This window comes from Branchiostoma lanceolatum, chromosome 10 (genome assembly GCF_035083965.1).
Source record: "Branchiostoma lanceolatum isolate klBraLanc5 chromosome 10, klBraLanc5.hap2, whole genome shotgun sequence".
Taxonomy (NCBI): Eukaryota; Metazoa; Chordata; class Leptocardii; order Amphioxiformes; family Branchiostomatidae; genus Branchiostoma; species Branchiostoma lanceolatum.
The window spans coordinates 10,212,332-10,229,552 of record NC_089731.1 but is presented as its reverse complement, the minus strand read 5'-3'; the positions used below and the strand labels follow the sequence as shown (position 1 = coordinate 10,229,552).

Here is a 17,221-nt window from a genome sequence, read left to right as displayed (position 1 = left end):
ATTGGTTGAAAGCAGATATGTGAAGCTGTACCTGGAAACTTGTACCTTCCAAACATCCTTATCATCATAGTGTAGTTAACTGACGGAAGTTGGGGGTGTTTCCAGACTTTTCAGCGGTAAAAGAACATGATGACGGATTCTGTGACAAGTTGGTTGGAGCTCCAGCCCACACCAGTACCATAGCCGTCCCAGTCCTTGGAGGCGTAGTCACCGCACTGCCTAGGTTCTCCTTCCGCAAAGTATCCATCTCCGCCGATGCACACGTGCTCTGAGTTGATACCAACGAAGTTGACGCCTGGACAAACCGCAGTGCAGGATCCGTGGTTAGTGAACACGCGAAACTGCACGAATCTGGGGACGGCTTCATTTCTCGAAATAGCTTCGGGAGGCAACAGTGGAGGTCCCTACGCTGATGCTGACATCTACGGACTTGCACACAGAGTTAGAAAATATAGACTTAAAAAGAGCTCGTAAAGGGGCTTCTTGATACATTTATTGATTGATGAGAGCGGCTATTCAAAGCTACTATTGGGATTTTGCACTTTCCGGATTTACATGTAAAACAGTTGGTGTGTATGGTGATGACTTATTTCTGAGTCGCTGAATCGACCTTTTCAGCGATAAAAGAACATGATGACGGACTCAGTGACAAGTTGGTTTGCACTCCATTCCGCACCGGTGCCATGGCCGTTGTAGTCCTTCAATGGGTAGTCACCACAATGGTATGCACCTTCAGCCCAGTACCCCCCTCCACCGATGCACACTGTTTCTGCGTTCGGTCCAACGTAGTTCACACCTGGACAAACGGCCAGGCACCCTCCGTTGTTAGTGAAGACGCGAAACTGCACAAACCCGGGCATAGCCTCACTCAATGAAACCACATTCGGAGGCAACATTGACTGCACCAGATGATCACTGCCCTGTTCGTACACAATGGGGATGGCCGGACCGTTGTCATGGGTGTATGTGCCCAAGTTGTAGCCAATGGGGACGTGATCTTTGAAAAGAGAGTACAGGTTGCCTCCATAGACACCCAGAAAACCGTTGGGGGTGCGGTACCGTAGGTACGCGGCGGTTTTGTACTCTTCCGGTGGCACGTTGTTCGGCACGTGCCACAGCATGACGTTGGAGGCGCTGATGCTGAAGTAGCCTGGGTTCTTGTAGTCGTCGGTGGTGGCCGACCCCATGGAGCCGAAGGTGTGCACGTTGGCCCAGTTGCCATCTCCGCCGGGGTAGTTGATGTTGTTCCCGCGGGTGCTGGACCAGCGATCCCCGGCCGTACACTCGCCATATACGTCGTCCTCGTGCACGCTTGAGACCAGGGTCCAGCCGCCTCCGGCCGTGGTCATGTCGCAGTAGGTCTGGTAGATGGTTCCGTCCTTCCCGATAAGGAAGTAGGCGCCGTCCTGGCTGGAGGGGTTGTTCTGTTTGATGAGAAGGCAGGAGGAGGCTGGGTTGAGCTCGGTACCGAGACCGTGGTCCAAGCTAGCTAAAGTTTGAGTAGCCGCGACCATAGTTTCCACATGTGACAGACGATTATCCAGGGCGTTGACAACGTTGGTGAGGTTCAAGTCGTTGGTCTGGCGATTGTTCTTCTCTCTCTCGAGCTCCAACTCCAGCTCCGCACGCCTGGCTCTCTCCCGCTCCAGGTCCAACTCAAGCTCCAATAGTTTCCTTGTCTGGTTTCTTTGTTCCTCTAAGAACGCATCAATTACTGCCTGCAGAGAACGGGAAGGCAACAGTATAGTAATACTTACAGCGTCACCATAATTAGGCTAAGAAAGTTGCTTTAGTGATGTCGCTGATGATGTTCCTGATTGTATACTCAATTCACAGATAAACATAATTGGGAGGTACTTAATTTAAGGAAAACCCACAAAATGGTGAGTGTCATGAATCAGAACGGCACAACGTGTGGTTCTATCTGAAGAAGGATTATCTTTGTATGTAAATGAATACTTAACAAACATGTGCGCTAAATTAGTCTCAATTAATGATGACATCTGCTATGACGTTAATTTTCCCTATATCTGTGTCTGTGTGTGTACCTACTACAAATAAAATCATATAATCGACATAAGGGTCTTGATAGATTATAAAATACGAATCGTGCCCCAGCACCATTGTTATTTACCTGCTGTCCCTCAACGGTGCCCTGTAGATCTTCCAGGTCAGTTAGCAGGTATCCAGTTTCGGAGCAGGAGTGGGTGGGGGGCGCCACGTCACGAGGAACCACGAATGTGTACTGGCACGTACCCTCATTTACAGCTCGCATAGAGACATCGTTTGGAATGCCAAATCCGACAGAAAGGATGGCTAAGATGACTATGATGGCCCTCATCATTTTTGGTGTATACAAACAAACAAAAATATGTAGCTGGAATAAGACGTCTTGCACCACGGTTTTACAATCGCGCTTCTAAAAAAATCGATAAGTTGTGACCAATGATCACTGATGGGAAGATAAAGTTGAGGTGAGCCATCTCGTTTTCTAATTGGTCAGGTGCTAGTTGTCAACATGGCTGAGTAAGTATTCAAGTCACAACAAGTGTGTACCCTGATCACTACTCCAAAGGTCAGCCTTGTTATGGTCCCCTTTTGGTATGGTGACATTTGAGCTATGACGTGTGATTTTAACTCCATATATCGACTACCCTATGATGTACATTTGGCTTTAGACTCTATAACACTAACTGGCATCCCAAGAGTCATAGCTGAAACCGACATTCTAGAAAATTCCACACAGGGTTGGAACATATGAAATAAAAAAGATAGCAGAGTTGTTTCTATGTCATTTTATTACTTCCTGAAAACAGGTATTCAAAGATACATTTGGGATATTATTCTGGATATCGATCGGTTGGACTTTATGGTCGTTTTCCTAACTTGCTGAATCGTATGGAGGTTTCCCGGCCTCTTCAGCACGCTAGCATAACTAGCGATAAAAGAACATGATGACGGACTCCGTGACAAGCTGGTTCGAGCTCCACCCCACCCCGGTGCCGTAGCCATCCCAGTCTTTGGAGGCGTAGTCACCGCACTTAGCGGCATGGTGGGGGTAATATCCACCTCCACCGATACACACGTGCTCTGCATCGGGTCCAACAAAGTTGATGCCCGGACAAACAGCCAGGCACGCTGCTCTACCGGTGAACACCCGGAACTGTATGAACCCGGGAATGGCTTCATTGCGAGAATCAATGTTCGGGGGAAACAGTGACTCGACAAGATGATTACTGCCCTGTTCGTACACAATGGGGATGGCCGGGCCGTTGTCGTGGGTGTACGTGCCCAAGTTGTAGCCGATTGGGAAGTGATCTTTGAAAAGAGAGTACAGGTTGCCTCCGTAGTCCTCGAGGAAACCGTTGGAGGTGCGGTACCGTAGGTAGGAGGCGGTCTTGTACTCTTTCGGTGGCACGTTGTTCGGCACGTGCCACAGCATGACGTTGGAGGCGCTGATGCTGAAGTAGCCTGGATTCTTGTAGTCGTCGGTGGTGGCCGACCCCATGGAGCCGAAGGTGTGTACGTTGGCCCAGTTGCCATCTCCGCCGGGGTAGTTGATGTTGTTCCCGCGGGTGCTGGACCAGCGATCCCCGGCCGTACACTTGCCGTACATGTCGTCCTCGTGCACGCTGGAGACCAGCGTCCAGCCGCCTCCGGCCGTGGTCATGTCGCAGTAGGTCTGGTAGATGGTTCCGTCCTTCCCGATAAGGAAGTAGGCGCCATCCTGGCTGGAGGGGTTGTTCTGTATGATGATAAGGCAGGAGGATGCTGGGTTGAGCTCGGTACCGAGACCGTGGTCCAGGCTAGCCAGGGTCTGAGTGGCAGCAACGAGGGTTTCCATCTGGGAGAGGCGGGTCTCTAGGTCCGTGATCGTTGACTGTAAGGAAAGTTGACATAAGATGTTTACATACTCCGCTATTTTCGTTCTTCTTCGATATTCTGAAAAACTTCCAGGGCTATTTCAAAATTAAGTTTCTTTCTAAAATACACACCACTTATCCATTTTCTAAGTCGTCACCAACGACAAAGCCCTTACCACAACTTCTTACAGTATATTCTTCAATCATTCTTATCTAGACTAGACTACTAGGTAGTCGTCTCAGCTAACACTCATATTTTACCGCAGTCTCGTCGCGTCTACCTAAGTGTTAGTCAATTTCTGACTTATGAATGGAACAAAACACTCGTTTTTCGTTCGCTTGATATCTTGTTTTATTTACCTGCTGCCCTGCAACGGTGTTCCGAAGACTTTCCAGGTCAGCTCGCAGACTCTCTGTGTCGGAGCAGGAGTGGGTGGGGGGCGCCACGTCATGGGGAACCACGAACGTGTACTGGCACGTATCCCCATTTACAGCACGCATAGAGACATCGTTTGGAATGGCAAATCCAATGGAAATAACGGACAAGAAGACTATGATGGCCTTCATAGTTCTTTGGAACATGAGCGGACACAATTTGAAGAAGGAATGAAATGTCTTGACCCCCTGCTTACCTTTTACAATTCTAGGTCTGAAGAAACACGTAACTTGTAGCCATGGTGACTAATGGAAAAATACAAAGGTTGTAACCCATCTGGTTTCCTATTGGTCAAATGCTAGCGATCGCAATGGTTGGGTAAGTGGTCAGTAGTGCAGACCTGTCCCCATTATAAAGTCCAGTTTTGTTATCGGCTACAAATATTCACATTGTAGTGGAGTTACTAAGTGCAGCTACTATGTTTTTCTTCGTCTACCGGACGTTTTTTATGGGCCAACAACAAGGATGTAGCAAACAGTATAGTACAAAGTACAGTCAGTGCAAAGGCGAGCTGCGACATGAATCTAAGTATCCTTGTGAGGGTGTGAATCCCACATGGAATGTTGTTAAGATCTCCTATGTGAGCATGAGCTATGGACATGACAATTGTACAGACTCCTGATGCTGGAGGAAAGGAACATACCCACAGGAAAGGGATCCGCTGGTGCAATTGACAGCTATTGTTTCGTAATGCACAACAGTGTCTCGTCCTGATAACAATAAGAAGTCACTGTACAAGCATAAAAATCATCTCTGTTGGTGGTTACACAACACCATGTCTGATCTGTGTGTAGTACGTCGTGTCCCTATCTGTATAAAACAGCAACATGAACAAACAGAAATGGATTCAAAAGACTATTTAAAAAAAAAATTACTATCTTAGAAAATTGTAGCATTAGTACATACATGCCCCTTGTGAAAAGTTACCCCCTCAAAATCCATTTCGTTTTGATAGTTAAGTTTTGATCGTTACAGCTTGAAAGGGGAATTGCTGTTTGCTTGTCAGTTGTATATTTGAATTAAATCGAACAGATCAAGGAGGTACAATATGTGTGGGGTCGTGTGGCGCAACGGCAGAGCGTTCGGCTCAGAACCAAGAGGTCCCGAGTTCGAATCCTGTCGTGTCACCGATCTTGTGCCCTTGGGAAAGGCACTTTACACGAATTTCCTCACTCCACCCAGGTGAAAATGGGTACCTGACTTCGGTTGGGGAAGGTCGTATTGAGGTCACCTGGTGGCGCCGAATGGCAGCCGCCCAGACCCTTGCGACAAATCCACAAAATGCAAGTGTGGATAGACTAGGTATATGTTGTGTATTAAATGAAACATGTAAACCCTGCATCAATTCAGCGCCAGAAAGGCTGCCATTGCGGGTAATTTCTGACCAATAAAAACCATTATTATAAGTTTTTTATCAATCTCCTTGAACTCCTAGTCTAATCTGACCTGATCAGTATACAGTATATTCAGTATATGCTGAATGACAGACCAACAAGACTGGTTTTCCTGTCCCTGGTGCTGAATAACACTCCAACAAGACGAATGATATAGCTACAAGACTGGTGTCCCTGGTGCTGAATGGTATAGCTACAAGACTAGTGTCCCTGTCCCTGGTGCTGAATGATATAGCTACAAGACTGGTGTCCCTGGTGCTGAATGATATAGCTACAAGACTGGTGTCCCTGTCCTTGGTGCTGAATGATATAGCTACAAGACTAGTGTCCCTGTCCCTGGTGCTGAATATAGCTACAGTACTGATGTCCCTGTCCTTGGTTCCAAGTATGATAGTTATAAGACAGGTGCGCCTGCCTGTTGTTCTGAATTGCACACCAACAAGACTGATGTTTATGGTGATGAGTGCCACACTAACAAGACGTTTTACAGCATCTAATGAACGTAGTCTAATCTGACCTGATCAGTATAAATCCGCTATAATGAGTGGAAGGATCACGCATGGAAAGGTGGCCAGCGAAGTGGACAGACGTCAGATCATGCTATTTGTATGACATACCGCCCACACTACACTCAGGTACTGTAAAAAGTAATTAAGCCATTGGCAGTAAAAGAAGAAAACATTCAGGGTGCATTAGCACACGGAACACTAAGCCTCATCTGCGTTGTTACACCCACCAAGGAGGATATGTGCTCACCCGGTTTGTTAGGTTTGTGATAATCTTGTGGACAGGATGACTAAAAGACATGAGTGGACCCTGGCTTTTTTGTGTGGGTAATCTTAGCGTAAGGATGAAGCAGTGGAAAAAATGATCCAGGCCCAAGATTTCAAGCCTTGCATGTCTAAGTGGTGATCTAACATTTCGCTCGCTACGATAGAAACCACTCTGAATAACAGACAATGCACAGAAGATGATCCATTTTTCAATGTATTCTATGCTCTGACCCTACATACATTAAACATGAAATACATTGTCTAAATGTAGACATATAGTTTAAGGTAATAGTCGTAATAGAAAGTGTTCACAATTGTGCTGCCGTATCTACAAACTGTAAAACATTTTAAACCGCTGAGGCTATCATGTAACGTCATTACAGATGCGTCAAATACATAATTACAAACACATGATATCATAATAAAACTGGTTGTCATCCCTGGGTTTCTTTGTAGGGGTTTTCTTCCCTGTGATTTCAATTTTACATATAACGATTCTGAACTTTTAACATATTCAATATCGACAACATTATTTTACAAATTTACACAAAAAATATTCCAATATACAACAGCATCAGAAGCTTTGCAAATACAAAATCATCATATTTACCAATACAACAACATCAGAATATCAAATATGAATTCAAATAGTACGTCAGAACAATATTTGACAAACAAAAACAGCCATTCACACACATCAGAAGGTTTACATGATACTACATCAGGTTTACAAATACAAAAATATTAGAACATTCACAAATACAAAAGATAAGATACGTTGTTACCCTGGTATTTGTTTCAACTATATCAAACGTATTCACAACTCTAACTAAATCTAGTTGAATGTTCAGTTCCCCGACCCACCTGTACAGTACTCGTTGTTTTTTCTTGTTGTTGCTTTTGTTGACACTTCTGTTGTTGTTGGTCAGATGATCTTGAACTATGTGTCATCTCTGACTCTGTTATTTTGTTGTGTTTATAACGGTGATGTAGCGGGACGGTACAGTTTGTTTCCAAGATATTCCTGTTACTTCATACTAACTTCCCGATATTGAACTTCATGCAGTCTTCCGTGTATATGATACAATATCGAGAAGTTAGTTCAGCCTTCTCCACCTTTACCTATGGTCGTCCTGCAAGTTTGATCGTGCTAGTGAATTTTGTTCTGATGAACGCGAGGTTTTTGAAAGTCCAAATTCTAAATTCACATCGCCCTGTCGGTTTCCTGACCCATAGAGATAAAATAGGCGTTTTCATTTGTTCAGTTATCGGGTAGGATTGCGTCCCCGTTCCTGTTCACGAAGAGCCATGCAGCGCCGAGACCAACGAAGGCTTCCCGGTTTTTGTGGATGGTCATTCTGCAAATTCGACCCAAATTACAGCTTGAAAGTAAATTGTTCCTACTAGTAAAGTTTGTTCGGATGAACTCGAGGTGATTGAAAGTCTACATCTTATTTACACATCGCCCTGTCAGTTTTTATTTTACCTGTAGACATAAAGTAGGCGTTCTCTTTTTTCTTCAATTTCCAGGCAGGATAGCGTTTCCGTTACTGTTGACGAAGAGCCGTGTAACACCACGGCGAACCTCCTGCAGACGAAATGCGTAGATCACAGGGTTGATGGCGGAGTTCATGATCACGAAGACCAACATTTTGGCCACCGAAATGTGGTCGTGAGTAAACAGGGCCATTTTGAAGAGAAGCGGCAGCCATCCCACCAGGAACACGATGGTGATCAGAACGATGGTGATGGCGGATTTTCGGTTGATACTGGGCGGGGCACCCACGGTGGCTTCTTGTGCAGCGATGGCGTTCACATGCTTCCAGAGGCACCAGAACACCCCCGTGTTTAAAAGGACGATTGCCGCTATCGGGATGAAAACGGACACAAGGAAAACGACCTTGTAACTGTAGGATAGTGCTCCACCAAATGGATCGCATCCTTCCTGCGTTCGTAGGGCACAGTACCAGCCGAAGTTGGGCAGTATCGCCAGCAGTACAGACCACATCCAGACGACCATGATCACGACCTTGCACTTGTCGTTGGTGACGTTGTTGACGTAGGTCATTCCATGCACGATGAACCAGTAGCGCTCAGCCGTCAGGGCCAGCAGGCTGTAGGCCGAGGACAACCCGGAGAGCAAGATACTCGTGAAGCGGACGCGACGCATGATAACATTGGAGTAAACGGTATTGGAGAAAAAAAACAGACTACAGGCGATCACAAAGACTATGCCGTTCAAGACGTCGCTGGCTGCCAGATTAGCCGTGAGGATGTAGGCGGGCGTGTGGAGATGTTCCTGCTTAATGATGGCTGCTAGTGGGAGGCTGTTTGCCACGACAGACCAGACGCCTAAACACAGAGTAATGCACCTCACAGCTACAGCTTCGCTAGAGTACACATCAGACTCTTTCGGGAGACATTTCTGGACGGTTGAAGTGATGTTTACATCTACCACGGAGCTGTTGGTAGCTGCTGAAGAGGGACAGTTCTCAGATGAACTGTTTCGCAGTGTTGAGTTGTGAAAAATGCCCGTTTCGTCGTCCCCGGTCTGCTTTGAAACGTTCAAGCGCAGTCCAGAAGCCGAAGTTACCCCAACGTACCGTACTGTAGTGACGAGAATCACTAGCGCCCAACCAACATAGTTACCTCGGCACATCATCATTCGGCCACAGGTGTAGAAGATCCGCATGTGAGTTATGATTTGTCTGGTGTTAAAGACAGCGACTGAAACCGTGCTGCAGTCGTACTCAAGAATTCTATCCTGACTACAATTTCTTGGACACCGCCCTCACATAAAGTCTTTTTTAAACCGTGAAAATATCAGAGTAATTGGTGGAAAGGCCATCAAAGCGTGATGGAAGGGTAGCCTCAAGATAAAGCAAATCATTAGAGAAAGCCGTAGAAACGCAGCAAAGGCCACAAAATATCAACAACAAAAGACCCGACCGATTCATCTGCTTTCTGATTAATCAAAGCGACAGAACTACACGTCACTCACATCAGTGTGGATTAGCACACTGTCGACTAAGCTTCAGGCTATCCTTTCTTCACCGCCACAATTAATCAGCGGCGGTTGGTTGGATTTTCATAACCTCTGTAAGAGGGGGCATTAGCCTTGGTAAGGACGGCTTAGATTTTAGGAAATGTTCTGATTCAGATTTATGTCCTTTTGTGAAATGTATGACTACCACAGCAATGTACATTAAAGGTCTCCATTCATTCGTTATGAACAGATTCAGTTATTTCATTTTGGGGTTCATAAATCTGATACGAGTGGAGGTTTATCCCCATTTTCCCCCAAACTGCGGATTTTTTTCAAAGTGAACATTGCAAGCACGTCAATCCCATTGTGAAATCTATGCATACTCTGTTTTAAAACGATGTTGCGGAAACTATACGTGTGTTTTCAAGGGAATACCGACTATCAATTTCTAAGTCGTTAAACATGCAATCGCAGTTATAACATGTCGTGTCGGGTGACAGAAAAATCAAAGACAGTTGACTGTTGTAAACATGTTCTTACGTGTAATTCGATATCTATCAAACCACTATAATGACAATGATCAAGAGTATATACACATTACTTTGATTACATCGACGTTCCAACAAGAAGAAAATATAGTAGAACCATAGCAACAACAACAACAATTGAAGAATATCGTTTACCTGTGCTAGCGGTGGTTTCTAACATGGTTTGGTACAAAAGTTATGAAACCTCAACAATGTAGCTTTTTGCGCAATAGATAAGAACATTCCACAGTGCCTCAACACACAATCAACAACCTTGATAACATCAAGAATAAACAAGAAGCATGTACATTGCCATATATGACATACTATACACATATCAAGAAATAATTATACAAAATCAGAACTCCACCATCAGCTGCCTATAATCACAATTTTACATATAGAAAGATCATCTATGCTTCCTGACAAATATACATAACGAAGAATCTGATGACTGTTTATTACCGGATTTCTGAATCAGACTCAGAAATTTGAAGCATCAGAATATTTTGTTGATACTGTGCAAAAATTACAATCTAATGCACCACCGTCCATTCAGTTTACCATACAAAGACGTGACACTTATTTTGACGCACATTGTTCGAATTTTAAAGAACAACGCGGTTTAGAAATATGGATATTACGTAAGATTTCGTTTCTTTAAGTGCATCGTGATCATCTGACCCAGATGGCTATTCTGTCGTTTGGCACTTGCATGAGTTTGGCGCCAAGAAAGCCAAACTGGGCGGGGTTCCAGCTGGCCTGACCGTTACTGTTCACCGTCGCGTACAGGCTCTTCAACATGATCTCGTTCTCGTTCGTTGCTAGGTGACAGGGTTTCCCGCCTTTTGCTGGGCTGCCCATGTGAAGACCTTCGTCGTAATACCTGGGAAAAATCAAATTACATACAATTTAATTGTCAAGCACGTTCGAATTCTTTCAAACTTAGTTTGAGTCTACCTCTCGTTCCTTTGCACAGGTGTCATCCTTCGTTTCTGTCAATCAAATCAAGTCCTCTCTTTGCATAAAAATGCTAGTAGGGAAAATAAGTCTGTTTTCGAATAAACAAACACTGGCTATAAATATGACACTTTCTACAACTCTTTTTGCAAGCAACTCTTTGTTCACCGTCTTGATTACGCCCCTTAGTACATGTATTACTACAACCAACCCTTTCAATGATCGTGAAAACCCTTTGACGATGATCATGGAAACTCTTCGTCAATGGTCATGAAAGCCCTGCCGTACGTCTACATCGGAACTAGCACTGTACAACGAGAAGTAGCACCCGTACCTGTAGCTCTCGCCAGCTTTGTTCCCCCAGCAGATCATGTCCCCGGAGAACTTCTTGTCCTGCCTGCCCTGGCGGATGACGTTCCATGTGTAGTCCAGGCTGCCCGTGCTGTAGGCTCCCCACAGCCCGTCCTTGAACATGTCGTTTGGTTTGTTGACGTCGAAGGCTGCGTACGCGTCATCGCTGATCGTCCAATCAGACGTCTCGGCCACGAAACTGAATCGGACGGATTGACGGCCTAGGTAGGTACAGAAGGAAGGTGTACAAACACAATTAAAACATAATGTAAAATGATTATCACTGATGCTTCGCAAACTATGAATTACACTAGTTTCAAACAGTGCTAGTTTTAACACAACAATGCCATGCTACCCTTGCGGAACAAATACTCAGTTATAGATTTAAGCACAAAATGATTGTCAATGCAAAAGAGAACTAAAAGCTAGAAATATACCAGGAAACTGGCAGTGTTTAAGTAGTGTCTCTGAGGATAATTCCCTGCTCTCGTCTGCAAGCCAACCCAAGATTGGGGGATCCGCCTGGTCGCTCGAAACACGTAACCGAGGATCGGCCAATCAGACCCCCGAATCTTGAGCGGTAAGGTCGAGCATATAAATACTACAAGGTTCTGGTCCCAACTGTTCACGACAGGCCCTCCATGCTCCCTGTACCAGTTGACCTCAGGCTAGCTTCTAATTCTGGTAGGGCTGGACTTGGCATTCCAACCGTCTGATAATTCTTTTAAATCTTGGATCTAGATCTGAATCTAGATCTGTCTCCAAATGTTAGCACTCCTTCCTAAGATCAAGGCTTAGCCACAAAATGCACACGCACGCGTACGCACGCGTACGCACACGCACACACACACACACACACACACACACACACACACACACACACACACACACACACACACACACACACACACACACACGCACACACAGAAGCAATGGGATAAAAATATGCTGACACAGACCTAGCAGGAACATGTCCCTGATGATGTTGTTCTTGAGGTGCACGCCCGTGTCCTGTCCTATCCCGGCAGTCAGCGGGACCGTGTCGCGTTCGTGGATCTCGTGGAACAGGTTCGCCTGCATCGGGTCTATCTGGAGGGGCAGAGAATAGGGCGTTTACTGAAAGGTACGTACCTGGTGGTCTACTAAGTGTTACAATGTTAACGCTGCGTGCAACGCTCACACAACAATTTGTCATATATGTATTTCTCAGTCAATTAACTAATAGAAGATCATAGAACGATGTAACAGAACATAGCTATTCTGATGTAAGACGGACGGACGGAAGGTAAAAATGAAGCAAGTATTTGAGGATTGTGAGGTGGAATATTCGAGCTTTATTCCGATCTCTACATCACAAGGATCAACAAGTCTAGGGATTGGTCGAAAATGTCCTTACCACTGATTCTGCGCATGACTGCCCCTGCTTCTCCGGACACACCCAACTGTAGTCGTCCGTTACCTTGGCAACGAGAGTCCAGCCTCCTCCTGCTGTGGTCATGTCGCAGTAGGCACGGAAGGCGTTCCTGTTGTCAGCTCTGGCGGAGAAATAGACAATAACGTCAGAACGACAGTAGGCAGCAAATCTCAGTCTTCCAGTCTACTTTTGGTGAAAAAGCTTCGCAAAAATAACGAAAAGATACATTGTCAAGAAAGCTCATACATAACGATTACATGAAAATCTCCATTTCATCAGAAATACGATTTCAACAAGATCAAACGGAACGTTTACTTGAAAAGGTATCAAGCCTTAATCTCCAAAATACTTCTTCGGCTCCAGCTTGTATTTGTTTTGCACATTCTTCTTCTCTTTTACTCATTCGCTCTTTAAATTTTTATTCCACTTATCATGTTGTTCTCCTAGTTTCCTGACCTGTTTTTAGGGTTGATCCAGTACATGCCGTCCCCCCGGCTGTCCCCGCGGAACAGGATGTCCAGACAGCTGCGGCCCGGACGGTTAGGGTCCCGGCTGGGAGGCGGGAACAGGCCTCGCCACTCCTGCCCCGTACAGATGTCCAGCGCCTCTTCTGGGGGAAACGACACGACAGGTACAAAAGAACTGTTTAAGAGCTCTTGATCTGTACAAACCAAACAAGCATCCGTGCACACACACAAACATGCGCGCAAACACGCTCAAAACAATATCTCCATGAAAAAATCTCCATTTTTCATGGAGATGATAACCATCGGTGCATCATATTGAAAGCTAATATGGTTATCATTTCCTACAGACTTTTAAGAACACCTTACGGTAACGTTATATTGTATTTTGAATTAACAGGTGGGTCAGCCTAAGCAGCTCTCACTGGTAACGGCTGACCCACACAAAACAGACGAACATACAACTTATATACATAACTTGAAGTAAAATCATTACACTATACACAGAAGCTGGTGTTTGATATTGTAATATGAAAGAGGCACACCTGTCTCGTCTATCTTGATATCGCCCACGTTGTCCGGGGTACACTGTCCCGAGGACACGACTTTGTTGGTGCGAGACTGCAGCGACGCATCTGCTTCATACGAGGAGGGCGAGTCTCGCTGCAGCTGAGAATGGATGGGACTAATGATTCGTGATAGTCTCACGACGGAGCATTTGAAACTGAACAAACCGATTCAAACACATTTGTCGTCACTTGATCAACAGATATCTAGCATTGTCTAGGATCTAGTGAATGAACTGATGGTAGTGAGGACAGGACATGCGTAGCGTTAGTGCCCCCTGTGCGAAGTAGGTGGAAGTGCAGGTTAGGAATAAATGAGCCATGCCTAGCGGCTTACCTTGTTGACCTTGCCCTCTGTCTCCTTCATCTCCTCCCTCAGTTCTTTCAGGAGTCGCCGAGTGCTTCTCTTTCCGTTCTGGCTCTACGGGATGTAAAGTTTTCAATATTGTCAAGACGACTAAACGCATGTCACTGTTGTCATTTATAGAAAGTTTATTGCAAGTTCGTTCCTGTAGGCTAATTGCAGGTAATCTCCAAACAGACAAAATATGACAACACCGAACTGTGGTGAACGAGTTTCAAAGAATGATTTTTCATTGGAATGTAAAATACAGAAAATATAAAACTGGTCGTGAACATCAAACGTTGTATATGTCCCTTTAAAAAGAATCATGTAACAACCGCATTTATACCTCAATTTTGGAAAGACATAAAAATGATCATTCCGACTAACACATATATTTCCGACCAAATCCTGCCAACATATCACAACAGTAAGGATTTCGACAAGGGAAATGCTGATCTTGCAAACGACCGCTGAACACAAATAGTCGGTACATCACAGAAATTCCGGCTTGGCCACGCCCCTCCCCGTGGACTAATCTGTATCAATTTTCGTCATATTTGATATACGCGGTGTAAAGGAAGGGAGAACTGACTGAAGGATCCCTTGGCTCACCTTGGCGACGTCGGACAGTGTGAAGACCACGGTACCGAGCTTGATCTGGCGGCCCAGCGGCAGGAACACCATGTCAGCGTCCGTGTTGTTCTTAGTCATCAGGGAGATCTCACCCTCCAGCAGCTGCCTGGAGAAGTGGGGCCGTGTTAGCTTCTCAACAGTAAACAGGAAGGATCGTGTTTGGGTGGTGTGAAAATGAAAGAGAAAGGATCAAAAACGAAAATCAAGTGAAAATTCTTATAAGAATGGGCGTCGTCAATAGTGGGAAAAATCTCAAGGTGGAGGGGCAAGGTTTCAAGTAAGAAATTATAACTTTCGGCAAATGATAAGAAATATGTTTCATAGATTAACCATCCAAGATTCTTTTATCTCTGTATAAAACAGTGATTCCCTGAGCCTTTATGATCACATGGTTCACGACTATTGTCCGTTTGAGTTAAATTCTTCCCGACACCGTTGACTTCCCGTGTCCTTCCGCCTTTTCTTTGTCCTGCTGTGATGAGGTTCAACAAATCAAAGCGCCGCTCTTGACCTTGGCGGGTGGGGTCAGCGGGCACCCCGGGACACATGTGGGGTTACAAAAGTCTCGACACAGACGCCTTAGGAGGGGACAACTCAGGACACATGCGGGACATACACTTATAGCCTAGTCACAGACGCCTTAGGAGGGGACAACTCAGGACACATGCGGGACATACACTTATAGCCTAGTCACAGACGCCTTAGGAGGGGACAACTCAGGACACATGCGGGACATACACTTATAGCCTAGTCACAGACGCCTTAGGAGGGGACAACTCAGGGCACATGCGAGACATACACTTATAGCCTCCAGACAGACGCTTTGAGGTTATACCGGAGTCTAACCTAAGGCACATTCGGGCTCATACAGCCTCGTCACAGACGCCTCAGGGCGACGTAAAATATTGGAATATCGATCATCAGGTGACACATTGCTCTTAAGTGTTTCTGTCGTGATGAAACAATTTTTCTTCTCAATTTCCACTTTATCCGTCCTTCCTATGATTCGTTTTTTTACGCAAAAGATAACAGAAATATCAAAATATGTTTTCTAGCCAGGATTATTGTAAACATACGAACCGCTGATCTGTCCGCGGTGCATAATCATGTGTCGTGTGCAGCTGAGCACCAACAAAACACGACCGCACCGGGAGTTACCACGCAAAGCTGGGGACTGTATCGTTTGTTGTTTTCCTTCCAGAACACATTGCGTGAACTATTCAATACTGCTTTATTATATCATTACAATGTCCTTATATATACTGTCCTTCATGGTATATGTAAAACTGGTGGCAAGGGAACAATGACAACTTAACCAAATGTTAACGTTACATATAAGATAAATGTATCATGTCGTCTTGCTACAAGACCAAACATATTGCTTGTTCTCACATTTCGGCGTTACATCTGTATAGAAAACAGACTTATATCCTACCTTCTCCATCCTTTCCCCTTCAATGGAGATGCCTCTATCCCCGCCATGGTCGACAGAACAGCCACCATTGCAAAAATCTCTGCAAAACCCATGTTTTTCTCAGAGCTGCGGATTTTTTTCTCGGATGTAGCGTACGATGGGAGTGGCACTTCTCGCCTGGCTGATGTTGTGTCCTGAAAAAGGCGGCTTGTGAAGATGGAAAAGGCGGCATCTCTCTTATAACTACTTCCTCCATTGTTTTCTCCTTATCCGTGTTTCCGAGCTGTGATTGGTGGGCTGAGAGAGCGGCACGTGCGGACGGTGGTGTGATAGCGGCCGGTGCCTTTGGCGGCGTCCCTCTCCATTCATCCCCAGCTCTCTTGGGGGCGTGGTCGTTTCTTTTGTATGACGTCAGATTTTTTCTGAAATACTCGAAATATCCGAACCGTTAGGAATTCAAAATCAAACAGTGTCATTTTAGTTTTGCAACGTTTACCATTCACATTTTCTGTTCCATGCTATCTCTTTTAACATCCAGAGTTTCATAAAATGCTTCGCTAGTTTTACCGGTTACTCTTATTGTCCATCGCGTCTTTGATAGAAGTGGTTAGCAGACGCAAAATGTAAACTGTAAAAAAATGCAAGGTCGCTAACCGAATGGACCGAAACAATGTGTTGTCCCTGGATCGCACCCTGGTCCCACTGTGCAGCGTTTTCCCTGCATTTACTAGACCTTACCATCAAATAGTGCGCGGGGAACTTTCTTCTATTGTAGCCTCCGCACTTTCATCTCTGCGTGCGGTCCTCTTCCAATGACGAAAAACAATGGCGTGCCTGATTTCAAGTTCTGCCGATCGCTGAAATCCTATCAGGCCTGCCGTCTGAAGTTTTCTTTTTGTGTCACCGATTTTGCCTGCATCAGTTCTGACTAGAAATGGTTTCATACATAAAGAATGGCGTTACGCGGAGTTGTATGTCCTTTTGAATATCTTATGTAATATATGCTTGGCTCCGAAGCAGAGATACTTTGTGAGTGTCATTGGAATCATGCAGTATTAGACTAAAATGCTATCGTCATTTCCATGAAAGGTGTT

The 17,221-nt window shown here is 45.2% G+C and overlaps 4 protein-coding genes across 4 annotated transcripts; all 4 read right to left on the bottom strand.

The window, feature by feature from the left end:
* Window positions 1-480: 480 nt before the first annotated feature.
* On the bottom strand, window positions 481-2,447 carry LOC136444088 (intelectin-1a-like). Its single transcript, XM_066441575.1, has 2 exons — window positions 2,135-2,447; window positions 481-1,718 (listed from the first exon to the last, which is right to left on the bottom strand). The coding sequence occupies exons 1-2, from the start codon at window positions 2,342-2,344 to the stop codon at window positions 615-617; spliced, it is 1,314 nt and encodes a 437-aa protein (XP_066297672.1). The 5' UTR covers window positions 2,345-2,447; the 3' UTR covers window positions 481-614.
* A 333-nt stretch (window positions 2,448-2,780) lies between these two features.
* Window positions 2,781-4,639, bottom strand: LOC136444095 (intelectin-1a-like). Its single transcript, XM_066441588.1, has 2 exons — window positions 4,224-4,639; window positions 2,781-3,880 (listed from the first exon to the last, which is right to left on the bottom strand). The coding sequence occupies exons 1-2, from the start codon at window positions 4,443-4,445 to the stop codon at window positions 2,936-2,938; spliced, it is 1,167 nt and encodes a 388-aa protein (XP_066297685.1). The 5' UTR covers window positions 4,446-4,639; the 3' UTR covers window positions 2,781-2,935.
* A 3,346-nt stretch (window positions 4,640-7,985) lies between these two features.
* On the bottom strand, window positions 7,986-9,158 carry LOC136443924 (melanocortin receptor 5-like). Its single transcript, XM_066441300.1, has one exon. It carries the CDS (start codon window positions 9,156-9,158, stop codon window positions 7,986-7,988), a length of 1,173 nt encoding a protein of 390 aa, XP_066297397.1.
* An 809-nt stretch (window positions 9,159-9,967) lies between these two features.
* On the bottom strand, window positions 9,968-16,497 carry LOC136444091 (uncharacterized). The gene is made up of 9 exons (XM_066441583.1): window positions 16,149-16,497; window positions 14,693-14,819; window positions 14,072-14,155; window positions 13,714-13,837; window positions 13,161-13,314; window positions 12,687-12,825; window positions 12,254-12,379; window positions 11,274-11,515; window positions 9,968-10,865 (listed from the first exon to the last, which is right to left on the bottom strand). Exons 1-9 carry the CDS (start codon window positions 16,238-16,240, stop codon window positions 10,655-10,657), a joined length of 1,299 nt encoding a protein of 432 aa, XP_066297680.1. The 5' UTR covers window positions 16,241-16,497; the 3' UTR covers window positions 9,968-10,654.
* Window positions 16,498-17,221: the final 724 nt, after the last annotated feature.

Coding starts and splice junctions, on each gene's coding strand:
- LOC136444091 (XM_066441583.1), bottom strand. CDS start 16,240: ATGGGTTTTGCAGAGATTTTTGCAATGGTGGCTGTTCTGTCGACCATG. Junction 14,156..14,692: donor CACTGTCCGACGTCGCCAAG/GTGAGCCAAGGG, acceptor TACATCCCGTAG/AGCCAGAACGGAAAGAGAAG. Junction 10,866..11,273: donor AAAGCTGGCGAGAGCTACAG/GTACGGGTGCTA, acceptor GATTTTTCCCAG/GTATTACGACGAAGGTCTTC.
- LOC136444088 (XM_066441575.1), bottom strand. CDS start 2,344: ATGATGAGGGCCATCATAGTCATCTTAGCCATCCTTTCTGTCGGATTT. Junction 1,719..2,134: donor GCACCGTTGAGGGACAGCAG/GTAAATAACAAT, acceptor CGTTCTCTGCAG/GCAGTAATTGATGCGTTCTT.
- LOC136444095 (XM_066441588.1), bottom strand. CDS start 4,445: ATGTTCCAAAGAACTATGAAGGCCATCATAGTCTTCTTGTCCGTTATT. Junction 3,881..4,223: donor ACACCGTTGCAGGGCAGCAG/GTAAATAAAACA, acceptor CTTTCCTTACAG/TCAACGATCACGGACCTAGA.
- LOC136443924 (XM_066441300.1), bottom strand. CDS start 9,158: ATGCGGATCTTCTACACCTGTGGCCGAATGATGATGTGCCGAGGTAAC.